The sequence below is a fragment of the Oryctolagus cuniculus genome, chromosome 14, assembly GCF_964237555.1.
Source record: "Oryctolagus cuniculus chromosome 14, mOryCun1.1, whole genome shotgun sequence".
Taxonomy (NCBI): domain Eukaryota; kingdom Metazoa; phylum Chordata; class Mammalia; order Lagomorpha; family Leporidae; genus Oryctolagus; species Oryctolagus cuniculus.
In genome coordinates, this window is record NC_091445.1 from 75,820,403 (window position 1) to 75,841,171 (window position 20,769).

The 20,769-nt window shown below is 44.4% G+C and overlaps 1 protein-coding gene across 1 annotated transcript; it reads left to right on the forward strand.

Moving 5' to 3' along the window:
* Positions 1-1,970: 1,970 nt before the first annotated feature.
* LOC100346200 (granzyme A) lies at positions 1,971-15,303 on the forward strand. The gene is made up of 5 exons (XM_002713977.5): positions 1,971-2,152; positions 7,990-8,137; positions 10,513-10,654; positions 12,989-13,261; positions 14,116-15,303. The coding sequence occupies exons 1-5, from the start codon at positions 2,074-2,076 to the stop codon at positions 14,266-14,268; spliced, it is 795 nt and encodes a 264-aa protein (XP_002714023.4). The 5' UTR covers positions 1,971-2,073; the 3' UTR covers positions 14,269-15,303.
* The last annotated feature ends 5,466 nt before the right edge of the window (positions 15,304-20,769 follow it).

Below are 20,769 nucleotides of genomic sequence, written 5' to 3' on the forward strand. Positions count from 1 at the left end.
CTTCAGGAGCTGCTATTGTTTCCACACTGGTGCCAGGGTGGTCTCTTTTGAATGAAGACAGATTGCATAAATAAATAAATAATCAAGTCTTCACCAGCACCCGCTGTCCTGTGACATCCATAGACCTGGAGCTAACAGTTATCCATCCTCTCTAACCACATCGCCCACTGCTTCCCACACAGAGCTTCCTGATTCGCTGGGTGAGTTATAGTCCGCCATATAATCCAGGTCCTTCAGGCCAGAAGGGAAATGGGAAAATTCCTTGATATCTCATACCCCAATGCAATGAGAAAGCCCAAGGTGGGTGAGAGATAGACCACAAAAGAGTAAGTTAAGGTGATGCTGGGTGGTGTCTACAGGAAGTTGGTTACAGCCCGTGCTCAGGAGGTTACCACAGTAATAACTGGGAAGGAATACGCAGTCTAGGAAGATGAGGCAGAGATCATCTGGGGTGCAATAAAAGGTATGATACACGAGTCCTTAGTGCCCTACCACTCCTTGACTCCTTCCCTGTGGAGGGTTAAAGGGAGGTGTATCTGCAGTGAGGATCCTCTTGCAGCCAGACACAATCTCTAAATAGGCATGGGAGGTAATGAACTTCTATTTATATAAATAAAAAAAAATTAAAAATACAGGTAATGAGGGGCCGGCACCATGGCGCACTAGGTTAATCCTCCACCTGCAGCGCTGACATCCCATATGGATGCCAGTTCGGGTCCCGGCTTCTCCTCTTCCCATCCAGCTCTATGCTGTGGCCTGGGAAAGCAGTAGAACATGGCCCAAGTGCTTGAGCCCCTGCACCTGCATGGGAAACCACGAAGAAGCACCTGGCTCCCGGCTTCGGATCAGCACAGCTCAGGCCATTGTGGCCATTTGGGGAGTGAACCAATGGAAGGAAGATCTTTCTCTCTGTCTCTCCCTCTCACTGTCTGTAACTCTACCTCGCAAATAAATAAGTAAAAATAAGTAAAAATCTTAAAAAAAAAAAAAAAAAAAAAGGTAATGAACCAAACTACAATCTCTCCTGCCAGTCCCACTTGAAATACCTCATCGCCCTTCTCTGCCACCTACTCCTGAATTTTCTCAAGCTTGGATGGCAAGTGGGCTGGTTTCTCTCTCTTGAGAATGTCAAGAGGGCCAGCACCACGGCTCATTAGGCTAATCCTCCACCTAGCGGCGCCGGCACACCAGGTTCTAGTCCCGGTTGGGGCGCCAGATTCTTTCCCGGTTGCCCCTCTTCCAGGCCAGCTCTCTGCTGTGGCCCGGGAGTGCAGTGGAGGATGTCCCAAGTGCTTGGGCCCTGCACCCACATGGGAGACCAGGATAAGTACCTGGCTCCTGCCATCAGATCAGCGCAGTGCGCCGGCCACGGCGGCCATTGGAGGGTGAACCAATGGCAAAGGAAGACTTCTCTCTGTCTCTCTCTCTCTCACTGTCCACTCTGCCTGTCAAAAAAAAAAAAAAGAGAGAGAATGTCAAGGGGTGGACATTTAAGCTTCTGCACTCATGAATTAACGCTGTTATTACAAGAGTGGGTTAATTATTGGGAGTGAATTCCTGATAAAAAGGCTATGTTCTGCCCATTCCCCACCCACCCACCACCATCTCTCTCTGTCTCTCTCTCTCTCTGAAGGCCCTTGCTAGCAACCACAACCCCTTGGTCTTGGACTTCCCAACCTCCAGAGCTATAAGAAACAAATCTCTATTCTTTTTAAGTTACCCAGTTCCAGGTATTCTGTTACAGCAGCCAAAAATGGACTAAGACCACTTGAATTCTCATGTTAAAATGAAAATGTTGTCAAAGAAGAACAATTTTTTTAATGTTCTTAAATTAACACAATCTTGTGATGTCACATTTGCCATTTAGGTAGGAGATGTGTAACCCCAGAGGAAATAACCTCACTTGTGAAACAAATAAGAAACCACACCACAGACAAATTAAGGGCATCTTCCAGTAATAAAACATCAGAATCTTCAGCATCACAGCAGAGAAAGAGGGGAAAAAAGAACCCACATCCTTGGTGTTTCATCATATATCACTAGTGTCAACACCTGAAAGTAAACGGTCTCCATATGCAGAGAACAGAAGCCATGAAAATCTCATTCCGTCTTCCTGTTCCTGCTGCCATCTCTCTCCTCCTCATTCTTGGAGGTAAGATGTATTTTTCATATGCTTTTCAGTCTTGTTCATGAAAAAGTAAAGGCCCACATTGATTTAATTTATGCTTAACATTATGCAAAAAGGAAAAAGAAGCCATAGCTTAATTTCTAATCATTTTCAATGTTACCATTTGTCTTTGCCATCTAAAAGAAGCATTGGCTTTTTAAGAAGAAAATGTACCCATATGTCCACAGCAAAAAATATGAGAGCATTAACTATATCTGGTGGCTGTCATAAATTCAGTGCAAATCTACAGCAAACTCTTAAATGAAAACCTGACAAAGCCATTAAATGTGTGATGTATGGATTATTTATTAACTGGATCTCCTAGTCATATAAATATGTACAACTGAATGGTGATGGATCTCAGATAAATCTCAAAACTTTTAGTTTCCAAATTTGTGTGTTTATTTCCAATGGCAAAAGAGGTGAAGAAAATAATAACATCAATTTAAATAATCCAATGAACTATATGCCCATATATATATGTACATAGGCCGGCGCCGCAGCTCACTAGGCTAATCCTCCACCTTGCGGCGCCGGCACACCGGGTTCTAGTCCCTGTCGGGGCGCCGGATTCTGTCCCGGTTGCCCCTCTTCCAGGCCAGCTCTCTGCTGTGGCCAGGGAGTGCAGTGGAGGATGGCCCAGGTACTTGGGCCCTGCACCCCATGGGAGACCAGGAGAAGCACCTGGCTCCTGCCATTGGATCAGCACGGTGCACCGGCTGCAGCACGCCGGCCGCGGCGGCCATTGGAGGGTGAACCAACAGCAAAGGAAGACCTTTCTCTCTGTCTCTCTCTCTCACTGTCCACTCTGCCTGTCAAATATATATATATATATGTACATATTTGCCAACTCTTAAAATTAAAAATAACAGTATTCTAAGTGCTTTACATATATTAATGCATTTAATCTTCTTCAGTCCCATTTTACAGATGAGGAAACGACACAGAAATATTAAGTAAATGTACTAAAGTTCATCAGCTGTTAAGTACTAGGGTTAGGATTTGAACCCATGGTTCCTGTTCTTAGCCATGTACCAAGATAAAGCTCAATGATACCTTCAGAGCCGGGTACTTAACCTGGGATCCACAAGCTCATTCAAAGTCATGGGTGAATATCAAAAAGTCTGTAAATTTCCCAAAACTGTAGGCAAATATTTACATGCATATGTGCATCTTACTTTACCAGATTCTCACACAGCTCTGTATTTCAAAAGAAAGAGGAAAAAAGCCACTGTTTTGGAAGACAGTTCTTTATGATGGGAAAAAAATACAGTTTTGCATGATGTGGAGCTGGGTTAGAATATTGCTTTGCCATTTATTACTGTATGAAAATGGGCAAGTGAACTGCCTTTCCAAAATTCTTCCTCCTTATCTCCACATGGAAAGATTAGCACCCACCTTCCATCACAATGAAAATTAGAGCAAGTATCTGGCATTAATGAATGGCTTTAAATCACAGGCATTTACATTATTATTGTTACTCTAATTGCTGTTTTTTCCTTTGATTTTTTTTAAGATTTATTTTACTTATTCGAAAGTCAGTTACAGAGGTAGAGACTGAGTGAGAGGTCTTCCATCCACAGGTTCACTCCCCAGATGGCTACAACGAACAGAGCTGCACCTATCCGAAGCCAGGAGTCAGGAGCCAGGAGCTTCTTCTGGATCTCCCACACGGGTGCAGGGGCCCAAGGACTTGGACCATGTTCTACTGTTTTCCCAGGCCATAGCAGAGAGCTGGATTGGAAGTGGATTAGCCAGGAATAGAACTAGCACCCACATGGGATGCCAGCGCTTCAGGCCAGGGCATTAACCCGCTGTACCACAGCGCCGGCCCCTTTTCCTTTGATTTTAATATGACTTACTAAAATATTTTAAACACTAGACTTGCCATGAAATATTGTGAGATTTTTAAGGCCAGTATCAGCGGCTAGGCTGACACTGAGACAATCCAACCTATAGGGGGGAAGTGAACAGTCCAAGAATGGTAGGCAGTCAGGAGAAGGGGCTCCTTCCCACTCTGCCCTGACTATGTGATGACTGAATCTTAACTGCTTATTGAACTTAAAGAAATTGACTGGGGCTGGCGCCGGGGCTCACTTGGTTGGTCCTCCGCCTGCGGTGCCAGCATCCCACATGGGCACCAGGTTCCAATCCCGGTTGCCCCTCTTCCAGTCCAGCTCTCTGCTGTGGCCCGGGGCGGGTGGGGGGGCAGTGGAGGATGGCCAAGTGCTTGGGCCCCTGCACCCGCGCAAGCACCAGGAAGAAGTACCTGGCTCCTAGCTTCAGATCAGTGCAGCGCGCCAGCCGTAGCGGCCATTTGGGGGGGTGAACCAACGAAATGAAAGACCTTTCTCTCTGTCTCTCTCTCTCACTGGCTAACTCTGCCTGTCAAAAAAAAATTAAAAAAAAAAAAAAGAAAGAAAAGAAAAAGAAATTTCCTGACACTTCCTATCTCCCTGACACAGGGAGGACATGGGTATTATTCTAAAGCTACTTGAAATTCTGAGGGAGAAGAAACACTGTTTATATTAAAGACAATAAATCCAGAAAGGTAATGGGAAATCATAGACATCACAATAAATTTAATCTAAACAATTAAATAATAGCGGGTCAAGGTAGAGCCTTAAAAAAATCACTTTGCAGCCGGCGCTGCAGCTCACTAGGCTAATCCTCCACCTTGCGGCGCCGGCACACCGGGTTCTAGTCCCGGTCGGGGCGCCGGATCCTGTCCCGGTTGCCCCTCTTCCAGGCCAGCTCTCTGCTGTGGCCAGGGAGTGCAGCGGAGGATGGCCCAAGTGCTTGGGCCCTGCACCCCATGGGAGACCAGGATAAGTACCTGGCTCCTGCCATCGGATCAGCGCGGTGCACCGGCTGCAGCGCGTGGGCCGCGGCGGCCATTGGAGGGTGAACCAACGGCAAAAGGAAGACCTTTCTCTCTGTCTCTCTCTCTCACTGTCCATTCTGCCTGTCAAAAATAAAAAATAAATAAATAAATAAAATTTAAATTAAATTTTAAAAAAATCACTTTGCTAAGCAGCTAAAATTTTTGAGAACTGGCTCTAAGATACCTATCACATCTGGATTTCAAAAGTATCTAAACACGGTAAGTCCTTACGGCAATTTAATATTACAACTTGTTCTATCTCACAATCACCAACCATGCTGCCTCTCACTTACAGCAACCTGACACTTGAAATCTCCTCTGGCCCCAGCTGCAGAACTATCACACACCTCTCAATTTTCTTTAGGAAAAAAAAAGCCTTCACCATGAAGACTTCACCAGCTCTCTGCCAACAGCATTCTCTCATGTCTCTGGATTCCTCTGCTTCTCGTATACACCCCAAGGCACTGTGCACACTGTCTAGCATGGGGATTGTCCAAGCCACTGTCTATAGCCTTTTCCTATAAAGCTTCCTACTACTAGAGCTCTTTGATGGCAAGAACAGTGTTTCATTCATCCTTGCATCCATTTTTAACAATATTGAGTTAAACATAATAGTGGAATAATTGCATGGAAAAAATTAAATGAATATGTTAATTTCTTAGGAAAGTGGTCTTGTCATGATTTCAGCCTGGGATTAGAAATGTAAGCAGGAGTGCAGTTAAGGAATTTGCTTTTGGCTTTCTCTATTGAAGGCATTCACCAGCATTTGTTCTTTAGCCACAACATATATTTTATAGCTCCTTAATTATTTATTTGAAAATCAGAGTTACACAGAGAGAAGGAGAGGCAGAGAGAGAGGTCTTCCATCCGCTGGTTCACTCCCCAAATGGCCGCAACAGCCCGAGCTGCGCCTATCTGAAGCCAGGAGCCAGAAGCTTCCTCCAGGTGTCCCAAGAGGGTGCAGGGGCTCAAGGACTTGGACCATGTTCTACTGCTTTCCCAGGCCATAGCAGAGAGCTGGATTGGAAGAGGAGCAGCCGGGTCTCAAACTGGCACCCACATGGGATGTCAGCGCTCCAGGCCAGGGCATTAACCTGCTGTACCACAGCGCCGGTCCCGCGCCATCCCTTTTTCTAGCTCATCAATCTCACCCCCATTTTCCATACAAATAATAACAAAAAGGATAAACAAGATAAAAATAAGTAAAAGTCACTAAAAATCTACAACTTTGGTATTTATAAGGTGGACAGTCATATTCATTGCTGATCCAGCTTGCTCAGGGAGCCTGAATAACATGAGGCTCATGAAAACAAGACAATGGGTTTAGTTTCCTTGTAAACTGATTGTCCCCAAGGATCTTTCTCGAGCGATAAGAGGCAACAGTGTCCCTCCTTGCACCGATGCATGTCTTATTAATAAGGAACTTTTTCATCCATGGCAGTTCAACAAGGCTCTCAATAATCTGCCTCTGAATCAGAGGACAGACAATTAATCCCCATCCAACTCGGGAGCAGAAAGGCTAAGTTTGGGGACCAGAACCAAGTCACAAGTGTTAGCCAAGAATACTACATTCCCTGCCCTCTCCCCTCCAGCTCTCTAACCTTGACCAGGTGCTCCTGGCTATCCCACCTCTCATCAAATGGCTCCCTTGTGAAACACTCTCTATTATGCCTGCACAAAAGAGCAAAAATAGCATAAATCATTGGTTTCCTTGACTTAGTCACAGCCTTATTCAGCCCACAGCTGCTCTGGGAGTCGCTTGCACCAGAATCATCTGGGGTGCTTCTTCAAAATGCAGACTCCCAGGCTCACTCCAAAGGTGGGTCTAGAGAATCAGCACTTGAAGTTAGCATTCCGAGTTATTACGATACTGAGGCGTGAGAACTCTTACTCAAAAAGAGAAGCATTTCTGTAGGTTTAACAAAGTAAAAAAGGGAAAAAAGATAAATCAATTTAGACATGTGCCAAAAAAATAAAAATCTAACATAGTAGGAGTGTTTACTCATGATAAAACAACCCAAAACTGAGGACAGGTTGAATATCCCTTACCCAAAATGCTTGGAATTTAAAGTTTCAGATTTCAGATTTTCTCAGATTATGACACTTTTACTTACAGATAATGGGATATCTTGGGGTCAGAACCCAAGTCTAATCATGAAAATAATTTGTGCTTCATGTACACTTTTTATACATAGCCTGAAGGTAATTTTACAATATTTTTCACTGTTCTATGCATGAAACAAAAGTTTCATGGGTGGTGTTACACTCAAAAAGTTTTAGATTTGGAAACATTTCAGATTTCAGAGAGTGTTTTAAAGATTTATTATTTATTTATTTATTTATTTTAAAGGCAGGCAACAAAGAAAGAGGGTCAAAGAGAAAGAGATCTTCGCATCTCTGGTTCACTCCCCAAATGGCCACAACAACCAGGGCTGGGCCAGGCCAAACCCAGGAGCCAGGAACTCCATCTTGGTCTCCCACATTGATAGCAGAGGCCCAAGTACTTGGACCATCTTCCACGGCCTTTCCAGGTGCATTAGCAGGGAGCTTTATCAAAAGCAGAGCAGTGGGCACTTGAACTGGTGCTTCTCCATTGAACGCTAGTGTCACAAGCAGCAATTAACCGACTGTGCCACAATATCAGCCCCAGATTTCAGAGTTTCTGATGAGGGGCACTCAGTACTCAACACTCTCAAGCAACTACGTGTTGCAGGAAACAGAATTATAGTCAAGAATTCTACAGGAGAAAGCTCCAAACCAGAACCAGCTGGGCTGCTTGAGCTACTTTCCCTCTTAATGAGGGCTTGTCCATGAACTTCCACTGAATCTGCTCATTATAGCCCAACTCATTATAGCCCATTATAGTTCAGCTTGGGGGGCTGGGCAATGCATGAATGACTGGATAGGACAGAAATTCACTTTGAATCATTCATTTCAGTTCTTCTAGAGTGCTGTGAGGGAATTATAGGAGGAAAAGAAGTGCCACCTTATGGAAGACGCTACATGGTCCTAATAAAAGGGCTGGAAGTTTGTGCAGGGGCTTTGATCAACGACAACTGGGTGTTGACGGCTGCTCACTGTGACCTGTAAGTACTTCCGAGATCCTCATTCTCAATGCTGAGAGGTGAAAATGATTATCAAGTCCAAAGCCAAAATTAAGTGGGGATGGAGAAGCAAGCAGGCAAGCATATTATAACTATACTATACTATTTACTTCTGAAAGCAAAAGCTAGATGCAATAGAACAAGATTGAAATGTGTGACCACTTCATTATATTATTTTAATTTTTCACTATAGATACTAATATTATTGAAATTTTTAAACACAGGAAAGACAAAAAATAATAATAATCTACTCAAGCCCATATAGTTACTGTTAGTATTTTGGTATATTTTGATCCAGAATTTTTTCATGAGTATATTTTACAAAGTAGATAAAATTGAATGTCCTCTATAATTACAGATGGCTACCTATATGTCATTGGTGTCATTCCGTGTCAATGCATATTAGATTGATCCATTATCAGCTCAGCTCTGAACATTGCAGCCATTTGGGGAGTAAACCAGCAGATGGAAGACCTTTCTCTTTACCTCTGTCTCTCTGTAACTCTGCCTCTCAAGTAAATAAATAAATCTTTAAGAAATTAAAAAAAATGCATATTAGATTGATCCATTAGAAATTACTGCTATTTGACTGTTTAATTTTTTTTTTTTGACAGGCAGAGTGGACAGTGAGAGAGAGAGAGACAGAGAGAAAGGTCTTCCTTTGCCATTGGTTCACCCTCCAATGGCCGCCGCGGCCCGTGCGCTGCAGCCGGCGCACCACACTGATCCGATGGCAGGAGCCAGGTACTTATCCTGGTCTCCCATGGGGTGCAGGGCCCAAGCACTTGGGACATCCTCCACTGCACTCCCGGGCCACAGCAGAGGGCTGGCCTGGAAGAGGGGCAACCGGGACAGAATCTGGCGCCCCGACCGGGACTAGAACCCGGTGTGCCGGTGCCGCAAGGTGGAGGATTAACCTAGTGAGCCGTGGCGCCGGCCTTGACTGTTTAATTTTTAACAATAGCAGTTTCCTGTGATCAAACTTATGGTTTTATTAGTCATTATTCGAAAGACAGAAAAATGATGCTGCTATTTTCTTAGTCAATCCCTTTTGTTGCTAAGCAATATCTTTTATCTCCTTGATGATGTTAGTGTCAATTGCATAAACAAAATAGGGGGCCTGGGGTAGTGATGTAGTGGGTTAAGCTGCTACCTGCAGTGCCAGCATCCCATAAGGGCATCGGTTCAAGTCCTGGCTGCTCCACTTTCAATCTAGCTCCCTGCTTATGTGCCTGGGAAAGCAGCAGAAGATTTGAGGAGTGAACCGTGGATGGAAGATCTCTCTCTCTCCCTCTCTCTCTCTCTCCCCTTCACTCTCTCTCTCTCTCTCTCTCTAACCCTACCTTTCAAATAATTTTTTTAAAAAAGGGGCCTAAAATTAACTCTCACAAAAAAAAAGATTCAAATAGATTTACATATACTGTTGTATAAAACGTGAATTTGTCAAGTAAGAACTTCAGCACAAATTTCACTGGAAATAATCAATAGGACTGCTTGGTGTAAAGTCTGCACAACAAATCAGGCAAATTTTTTTGCCTCCCGGGAATAGCCATCATTACATTCAACAGCTGGATTCAGGACTAGTCCTAGTTTGCGCTCTCTCTCTCTCTCTCTCTCTCTCTCTCTCTCTGTGTGTGTGTGAGTGTGTGTGCATGAACACGCTCACACATGCAGAAGCACAGGCACTAATACAGACTCAACTTTAAATTTTCACTATAAAGCCAGGTCATTGCAACTTGTAAATGCATGACTCTGGTCAACTGCTCTTATCTTTGAAGGCTTCAGTGTTGCCAGAAGCATAGAAAAGCAAACCCCTGCTCTAGTTCTTGGGTTTAGCCTCTTAATCCAGTTGCCGATGGAGGCCACTAGGAGAAGGCTTTATTCTACCAATCCAAAGCAGGTGGAGAAACCCGCAGCTCCTCCTTCAGCAGCCCCTGGCAAAGCTGAGTTCCTCCTTGCCCTGGCAGCCCCAGGAAATGGCCACACCCACCTTCACCCTGGGAGACCCTGCTCCAAGTCAGCACCCAGCAGATCTCTCCAGGCCTTTATAACCCAGTGTGCTTGCCTCTACCAAACGGTCTGGGACTCCCTTCCCATTGCTTCCTCCTTGAAAAGATGGAGTGAGGCTGAAGCCATGTACCATAACACACACACACACCCCACACCCACCTTTATATTTTTAGTAAAAGGTCCTAAAACGCCAAAAGAAAACTGCTCCATAAGCTCCGTGTGTCTTGCTGTGCTTGTGTATAAACAGGAAGCCATGTGCAAACACTGATCAGACTTGACTAAGCGCAGCCCATGGCCTAGCTGCAACCATTCTCTCACATTAAGTTCTATGTTGTTGCTTTTTCCAGAAAGGGAGAGCCTCAAGTTATTCTTGGGGCCCACACCGCATCCCATAAAGAGAAGCTTGAGCAAGTATTTTCCATTCAAAGGGCAATTTCCTATCCCTGCTATGACCCGCAGACATTTGAAGGGGATCTTCAACTCCTTCAGGTAAAGACGTTTCTTTTTTGACAACTATTTTGAAAGAGTAAACATTCTTACTCACTGAGGCTCCCAAGGTTGTCTTTTGCCTGCAGTGTGGAGGACAGAGCCTAGCTAGGACGCAGCACTGCAGCCACAGCTGTTCCTTCCTACCTGGTCATCAGTGACAGAGACACATAAGCAGAGGACCTGTGAAGCACTGTGGTCAGAAAAGCTTCCTCCCAGGCTAGGGGGAAAAAAAAAAAAAAAGAGGCAAAGGCCTTCCAGGCAAGAAAAGGAGCATGAGAGGTGCCATTTAGAGGAAGAGAGGAGAAAAAGGAATTATTGGGATTTGAGAAAGAGGCATGAGCAGAACAAAGCCAAGCCTTACAAACCTGGACAAGAAGGCTGAACTTGATGCACAAGGAGACGGGGAAGGGCTTTGAGCAGGGAAGTGACATGATCAGACCGGCTGTTGGAGTCCCCGTTCTGGTTGCTGTACAGATAGTGGAATAAAGGGAGGTGAGATTGCAAGGCAGGGTGTGCACAGGAGGTTCCCACTAATCCAAAGGGGCCGATGTGAGCTCACCAGTAGGAGTTAAAAGGAGGCCGAGGGGCTCTGCACAGCCTCATTGGCAGGAGGCTGAGCTCTGTCTCCGGCAAAACCTCCACACTCCTTGCCCTCCAGTTCTTACAGCTGAGCCTCCCACACTACGGTGTCTTGAGGTTGCCAGGCCAGGCCTCTCCCTCAAGGCATCACTCCTCCCCCAGGCTCTATTCTAAACAGCTTCCTAGGCAGAAAAGGGCAACTCCTTCCCTCGCCCCCAGAGGGCACTCCAGGGCCTACTTCCCTATTGAGTATTTCTCTAGAATTTAACACTGATGTACTTTTGATTGTGTTTGCTTCTCTGCATCTCTCCCTAGAATGTAAGCACATGGTTAAGTATTTTCGTCTATTTATTTCTATGTACTCTGACATCTGGAAGAGTGATTTTGAATAAGGGATGGGATTAAGCCACCTAGTGACAACGTGAATTAAGAGAAGGGAATGGGTTCTGGACTCAGGTTTCGAGCAAGTGGTAGAGCCATGGGTGGGTCTGCTTGAAGGCCTTAAATTCTTGCCTTTACAAAGCGGTAGGGTAAGTGAGGAAGGTGAGCCATTTCTGCCTTTGGAGTAGGGTCAGAGAGCTCCCTCCCACCTCTGGCACTGTGGCTAGTAGCATGATGCTGCTGAGAAAACCATAAAAGGGACATCAGGATTTTTTAATTAACTCTCCAGGGCTAAAACCTGATTTGGAGTCATTGTGGCCCTGTGTGCTTGGACACAGAGAGTTTGGTTGGACTGATCCCTCCAAACAGAGGCCTCCCTGACTCCACTTCTGATGCATTCATGAAGTCTCCAAGTCCCCTGATCCTCTTAGCCCATGGAGCCAGCCAACAGCGGTGCAGGCCGTGAGGAGGTAGTACAGGGAGAGAAGTACACAAGTGCACATAGGTGTGTGCAGTCCCGTTCTACGCAAAGACTTTCCCCTATGGCCATGTCACTTGTCAATGTTCAGAGAGGGGATAGCAGCACAAGCAACTCAGAGGGGCCACCTAAAACAGGGACAGTCTAGTGGCAGCAAGTGGGGCTTGAAAACAGTACAGTGGCAGGAATGTGATAGTGCCACTGCTGCCGAGCTCCTGTGTTTTCCCAGATCCGCCATGAAGGAAGTTCCTCCACAGGTAAGGCAGGAATAAATGAAATAACCAGAATCCATCTCTCCACCCTCTACTTAACCTGCCCTCAACACTCAACACTGCCTACTCTCCTTGCCATGAACTTTTGGCAAGAGAGAGGTCAAGGTCACGAGCCTGAGCCAGTAAGAGGGCAACAAAGAGAAGGGCAGAGCCTGGGTGAGCACCTGAAGGCACGTGAGACCCTCAAGCTGGTTGGTCCCTGCTCGGAGAAGGGAAGCCACATTGCCTCCCAAGTGGAAAATGAGGACACTGACCCCTCTCTTCCTTGCCCCACTGCACCTGGAGCCCTGAGTTGCTTCCGCTGCTCTCTGCACCAGTCAGTTCACAAATCTAAGACCACCTGAATAAAGATGATCTGGGTCTCCTTTACGGTTTCAAGCACAGAACTGTCAGTCACCACTGACACCACTGACAGTCAACTGAAGTGAAGTTTACCTGCACAGACCTAGTAAAAGACTGTAGCTTTTAAAAATCAATTACCAATTTCTGAGACAGGTTGGAATGTGTCTTGGGCCATGTCCTTCACAAGGGACCATGCTAAATAAGTAAGATATGTATTCCAACCCATGCTAGTTGTGTTAGTGTGGCCCTCGTCTAAAACTCTGTTTCCTGAACTTTTTCTAGCTGAAAGGTAAAGCAACAATCACCAAAGCTGTAGGAATACTTCCGCTACCCAGAACAGGAGAAGATGTCAAGCCTCACACCAAGTGTCACGTGGCAGGATGGGGCAGCACCAAAAAAGACTCGTGCAAGACTTCCAATACCTTGAGAGAAGTCAATGTCACTGTGATAGACAGAAGAGTATGCAATGATGCAAAGCACTATAATCTCAAGCCAGTTATTGAAAACAGCATGATCTGTGCTGGTGGCAGAAAAGGTGAAGATGATTCATGTCAAGTGAGTAAAGTTTTTGATGTTTTGGGGATGTGGGAATTAAGGTCAAAAGAGAGTGCCTAGGGAGAACAGCAGGCACTGCAGTTAATGCCCACGGCTGCCAGGACCACTGCTGGTCTGCTCCTTTGTCCCGTGTGAAACCTGCTCAGAGAACATTCCCTCCCTACTAGTGATCATTCTCAGTGTCTCACTGAGTGGCCGTTCTTGGCAGCTCTCTCAATAGTGATCATGACAGCTGGTGCTTATCAGGTGCCAGGGACTGTACCAAGTTCTACAGTACCCTGTTGGACTATCTAATACTCAAATGATGTGATCAGATAGGCACTGATAGTATTATTTACAGATGAGAGAACTGAGGTGTAAAAAATTATTTAATTTCCCCCAGTGAAATAACCTGGTGGCAATGCAGAGGACTCGGATTTGGACCAAGACCATCTTTCTCCCAACCTCTGTATTGTCCTTCTCCATGTTGTCTTGATGTGCCAAGGCTTGACCAGGGTTTGAATCTCTTTAGAACTCAGGATCCGTAAGGGGCTTACAAGTCAGCGAGCATGTCACGGGAGCTGATGAATCCAACAAAGGAAAATCCCTAAAACCTGTCTGAAACACCACAAGTGCTTCTTGGTCTCAGTTAGCTGAGCTGGTAGTTGAGATCCCATCTCAAGCCTTCTAGTGGCTCTGTGTTAAGTGATGCTGAGGGCAGACAATTAATCAAAGATTTTTAAATTAGCCTTTAAATAAGGAAATGGAGAAGAGAGAACATGTGAGTGAAATGTGGCTAAGCAAATGGATGAATGAATGAGTGAATGATTATCTTTGGAAAGCACCCATTGAAAACACACGACTTTCTGTTGCAGGGGGACTCTGGAAGCCCTCTCATCTGCAACAACATTTTCAGGGGTGTCACTTCATTTGGAAAATGTGGTAACTCCCAGAAGCCTGGAATCTACATTCTCCTTACAAACAAATATCTCAGCTGGATTAAGAAAACCATTGCAGGAGCCATCTGACCTGCCTTCTTCAAAGCAGAGATCCGAGGGACCATCTGGAGATGTCGAGAAAGGGGGTTTTAGCTTGACGCATCCCGAGAAGCACCTCTACAATGTCCTAATTCTGTGTGCAAATGACAGTTTGTCTGAAACAATTCATCAGTAAAAAAAAAGCAGCTTCCTGCTTTGACACTCGCATGACCAGTTCAGACTGCATCGTCACGCTTACTCTCTAGCCACAGCAAGAGATGCCCTTAAGAACAGGTTTCTCAGTTCAGTGCCTCTTGGCTTTATGTGGAATTTGAGAACTGTCACTTTCGTGTTTGCTGTTAAAAGAAAGTCAAGGGGCCTGCACTGTGGCACAGCGCGTTAAGCTGCAGCTTACGACATAGGTATTCCTTATGGGAGCACAGGTTCAAGTCCCAGCCGCTCCACCTCTGATCCAGCTTCCTGCTAACATGCCTGTGAAGGCAGCAGAGATAACGTAAGTGCTTGCATTCTTGGCTCTTGCCTTTGGCCTGGTCCAGCCCTGGCTGTTTCAGCCATTAGGTAGTAAATCAGCAGATGGAAGATCTCACTCTGTCTCTCCCTCTCTTCCTTTCAAATAAATAAATTGCTTAACTTTTTCAAAAAACCATCAATCCCAAAAAAAGAATATGCTCTGTTCTTGGGACTGAGAGCCCAACATTCTATTCAGTATGGGAGGAAGGGTGAGATAAAGGGGGTTCACTTCTGACTGTACACTCCTGTATATTTTACATTTTACAAACCGCTTAAAGACTATGAGAAACACTGAGTGTGTGTTTTAGATATTTGGGGAATTTGAGGCTAGGATGGTTCAGGACAACTGCATCACTGAATTACAACTAGACTGAAGTTTCATACACCTGTACGCTTCAGCTCTGTTTCCTTTTGCTTTAGCTAGCCAATCTATCCATGCAAGCACTAAACTTGGTTCTGTTATTCTTAATAAATTGTAACATTTATTGTATATGTTTATCTTTTTGTTGTACTATTTTTCCTCCCAAAAAGCTGAGCTATAATAAACTCATTCTCTAATGATTCTGACTGATTTGTCCAATTTAATTCATCGCTATGTACCAGGCTTTGTGCCCAGCTCTGTGTGTACAGAGGAACCTACCAAAGTGCTTAAAGTCTAGCAGAAGACAAAGAAAAAAAAAGATACCCACTTCGTACTCAGAAGAACATGCAGCAGAACAGGGTAACATGGCAACTGGAGAGTTGGAGAAAAGATAGATAATATCTCACACTCCCTGGGATCATCGTAGGTCACCTCAGTTCCTCCTGAGATCTGCCCTCTCTTTGGACAGAGCTCGCAAGTTCCGGATTCCTGGCAGGAATTTCCACAGACCTCCCAGCAGCCTGGTGGAAAGATCTCTGGTTTACAAGGTAGAAATCAGATCCATTCCCAAGAAGTTTAAGACCTTGAAAGAATTTCTCTATGCCTCCATTTTCACATCAGTAAACTGGTAACAGTAACATATAAGGATCTAAAATGAAGCAGCCCTAGAATTTAAAGTTAAGAATTGTCAAAAAGTCTAGGGGAAAAGGATTTTGAATATTTTCATTACAAAGAAATTATATTTAGTGTGTGTGTGTATACATAATATATATAAAATATATAAATATCTTTACTCTAAACATTATACACTGGATTGATGTATAAAAACAGCAAATTGTAATCCATAAATTTATTTAATTTTTATGTATCAAAATAATTTAACCAAAAAAGGGCAGGTATTTGGCACAGCAGTTAAGAAGCCACTTGTGGGGGCCGGCGCTGTGGCGCAGCAGGTTAAAGCCCTGGCCTGAAGCGCCAGCATCCCATATGGGCACTGGTTCTGGCTTCAGTTCGGCGCAGCTCCAGCCATTGCGGCCGTCTGGGGAGTGAACCAGCGGATGGAAGACCTCCCTCTGTCTCTACCTCTCTCTATAACTCTGTCTTTCAAATAAATAAAATAAATCTTTAAAAAAAAAAGCCACTCAGTTTGAATCTCAGCTGAGTTTCCAATTGCAGCTTTTGGCTAACGCACACTCTGGAAGGCAGCAGGAGACCCGAGTACTGGGATGCATGCCACTCATATGTGAGATCAGGATTCAGTTCCTGGGTCCTGGCTTCAGCCTGGTCAGCCTGGTGATTGCTGGTATTTGAAAAGTGAATCTGAGGCCAGCACTGTGGCATAGTGGGTAAAGCCGCCACCTGCAGTGCTGGCATCCCATTTGGGCACTGGTTCAAGTCCTGGCTGCTCCACTTCCAATCCACCTGTCTGCTACGGCCTGGGAAAGCAGCAGAAGATGGCCCAAGTCCCTGGGCCTCTGCACCCACATAGGAGACTGGGAAGAAGCTTCAGGCTTCTGGCTTCAGATGAGCCCAGCTCTGGCCATTGCAGTCATTTGGGGAGTGAACTAGTAGATGGAAGACCTCTCTCTCTCTCTCTCTCTCTCTCTCTCTCTTTCAAATAAATAAAATTCTCTTTAACACTTCTCATCCTCTAGGAAGCCTATCATCAACAAACAGACAATAGCAAGTGCTGGGGAGGATGTGGAAAAACTGGAACCCCCACGCACTGCTGAAGGAATGAACCATGGTGCTGCCACTGTGGGAGACAGCTTGGCAGTTCCTCAAAGTATTAAACATAGATTTACTCTTTGACAGCGAGAGGCACTGGTGGTTCAGGGGTAGAATTCTCGCCTGCCATGCTAAGTGAAAGAAGCTGGACACAGGCCATATATTGTATGACACTGTTTATATGGAACGTCCGGAGTGGAAAAACCCATAGACAGAAAGATTAGTGGTTGCTAGGGGCTAGACAGAGGGGGAAATGGAGAGGGACAGCTAAGGAAGAAATGGATTTCTCTATGGGGTGGTAAAAATCAAGAATCAGATAGTGGATTGAGTGCACAACCTTATGAATATACTAAAAACCACTGATCCAAGGCTTTTAATTCATGGTAGGTAAATTATATCTCATTTTAAAAAAAGTTATTTGAGACTCCCAAAACCAGCAGCAGCAACTTTGCCTGGGTGCAAGCCCCTACCAAAACACCCCATGCTCATGGGGATTTATGAAAATGCCGCGGGGAGATTTGAGAAGCAGCAGAATGTGTGGCCTCTCCGATGGGTATCCTCCAGACCAGGGACTCAACAAAGAGAGCAGTTCTTCCATCCAACCCTCTCGAAGGAAGGAGCCCTACAGCAGACACTGACCAGTTTCTGGAAACGCAGGAGTAATGACAATCAGCTGTCAGTGTCCATTCAGGACATTGCCAGGATGACACTGGTGCTGGAGGCCTCCTGTCAGCTCCTTTGAGAGATCAATACATTGCAAAGGGAATAGGACTTCAGATGCAGGGTAGGAGTGAAGGGAGCTATTGTATATTCCTGAGAAACCACGAAAACTTCTGCCTGGAAGCAGATGAAAAATATCATTAATTCTACCATACAGATCCAATGTAATAAACCTGCTGTCCACTGTAGACAGCAGTACCCTCCAAGTCTAGGTCCCTGAGTGGGGGCTCCAATGAAGAACCTACTGCGGCTTCAAGTTTCAGGGGCCCATCTCACTACCCAAAGACTTCCACCACCTCCAGCCACTCTGCAGCCCTCTGCACATTAAGGCCTCAATATTTCCATTCCACGATATTTTTACTGATAAGCATACAAACCGGCTTTTTCTTCCCATATTAAAATGAAAGATTCCTTCTCCAAGGATTTACTCCATTTCTCTGCTTTTCTTTATGTCAAAACTCTTTTTTTATTTAGTAAATATAAATTTCCAAAGTACAGTTATGGATTACAATGGCTTACCCCCCCATAACTTCCCTCCCATTCGCACCCCTCCCATCTCCCGCTCCCTCTCCCATTCCATTCACATCAAGATTCATTTTCAATTCTCTTTATATACAGAAGATCGTTTTAGTATATATTAAGTAAAGATTTCAACAGTTTGCACCCACACAGAAACACAAAGTGTAAAATACTGTTTCAGTACTAGTTATAGCATTAATTCACATTGGACAACACATTAAGGACAGATCCCACATGAGAAGTAAGTACACAGTGACTCCTGTTGTTGACTTAACAGTTTGACACTCTTGTTTATGGCGTCAGTAATCTCCCTAGGCTCTAGTCATGAGTTGCCAAGGCTATGGAAGCCTTTTGAGTTCGCCGACTTTGATCTTATTCCGACAGGGTCATAGTCAAAGTGGAGGTTCTCTCCTCCCTTCAGAGAAAGGTACCTCCTTCTTTGATGGCCCTGTTCTTTCCACTGGGATCTCACTCGCAGAGATCTTTCATTTAGGTCTTTTTTTTTGCCAGAGTGTCTTGGCTTTCCATGCCTAAAATACTCTCATGGGCTCTTCAGCCATATCCGAATGCCTTAAGAGCTGATTCTGAGGCCAGAGTGATGTTTAGGACATCTGCCATTCTATGAGTCTGCTGTGCATCCCGCTTCCCATGATGGATCGTTCTCTCCCTTTTTCATTCTATCAGTTAGTATTAGCAGACACTAGTCTTGTTTGTGTGATCCCTTTGACTCTTAGACCTATCAGTGTGATCAATTGTGAACTGAAATTGATCACTTGGACTAGTGAGATGGCATTGGTACATGCCACCTTGATGGGATTGTATTGGAATCCCCTGGCACGTTTCTAATTCCACCATTTGGGGCAAGTCCGATTGAGTATGTCCCAAATTGTCTCCTCCCGCTCTTATTCCCATTCTTATATTTAACAGGGATCACTTTTCAGTTAAAATTTAAACACCTAAGAATAATTGTGTGTTAATTACAGAGTTCAACCAATAGTATTAAGTAGAACAAAAAAAATACTAAAATGGATAAAGTATGACATTGTACATCAACAGTCAGGACAAGAGCTGATCAAGTCACTGTTTCTCATAGTGTCCATTTCACTTCAACAAGTTTCCCCTTTGGTGCTCAGTTAGTTGTCATCGATCAGGGAGAACATTTGATATTTGTCCCTTTGGGACGGGCTTAATACACTCAGCATAATGTTTTCCAGATTCCTCCATCTTGTTGCAAATAACCGGATTTCATTGTTTTTTACTGCTGTATAGTATTCTATAGAGTACATGTCCCATAATTTCTTTATCCAGTCTACCGTTGATGGACATTTATGTTAATTCCAGGTCTTAGCTATTGTGAATTGAGCTGCTATCAACATTAAGGTGCAGACAGCTTTTTTGTTTATCAATTTAATTTCCTTTGGGCAAATTCCAAGGAGTGGGATGGCTGGGTTGTATGGTAGGGTTATATTCAGGTTTCTGAGGAATCTCTAGACTGACTTCCATAGTGGCTTGACCAGTTTGCATTCCCACCAACAGTGGGTTAGTGTCCCTTTTTCCCCACATCCTCTCCAGCATCTGTTGTTGGTAGATTTCTGAACGTGAGCCATTCTAACTAGGGTGAGGTGAAACCTCATTGTGGTTTTGATTTGCATTTCCCTGATTGCTAGTGATCTTGAACATTTTTTCATGTGTCTGTTTGCCATTTGGATTTCCTCTTTTGAAAATTGTCTATTGAGGTCCTTGACCCATCTCTTAAGTGGGTTATTTGTTTTGATGTTGTGGAGTTTCTTGATTTCTTTGTAGATTCTGGTTATCAACCCTTTATCTGTTGCATAGTTTGCAAATATTTTTTCCCATTCTGTCAGTTGCCTCTTCACTTTCCTGACTGTTTCTTTTGCAGTACAGAAACTTCTCAATTTGATGCAATCCCAAATGTTAATTTTTGCTTTACTGCCTGTGCTTCTGGGGCCTTTTCCAAGAAGTCTTTGCCGGTTTGCAAATATTTTTTCCCATTCTGTCAGTTGCCTCTTCACTTTACTGACTATTTCTTTTGCAGTACAGAAACTTCTCAATTTGATGCAATCCCAAATGTTAATTTTTGCTTTACTGCCTGTGCTTCTGGGGCCTTTTCCAAGAAGTCTTTGCCGGTACCTATATCTTGCAGGGTTTCTCCAATGCTCTCTAATAATTTGATGGTGTTGGGTCGTAGATTTAAGTCTTTAATCCATGTTGAGTGAATTTTTGTGTAAGGTGAAAGGTAGGGGTCTTGCTTCATGATTCTGCACGTGGAAATCCAATTTTCCCAGCACCATTTATTGAATAGACTGTCCTTACTCCAGGGATTGGTTTTGGATCCTTGATCAAATATGAGTTGGCTGTAGATGTTCGGATTGATTTCTGCTGTTTCAATTCTGTTCCATTGGTCTATCCACCTGTTTCTGTACCAGTACCATGCTGTTTTGATAGCAATTGCCCTGTAGTATGTCCTGAAATCTGGTATTGTGATGCCTCCGGCTTTGTTTTTGTTGTACAAGATTGCTTTAGCTATTCGAGGTCTCTTGTGCCTCCATATGAATTTCAGCATCATTTTTTCCAGATCTGAGAAGAAGGTCTTCAGTATCCTGATTGGAATTGCATTGAATCTATAAATTGCTTTTGGGAGAATGGACATTTTGATGATATTGATTCTTCCA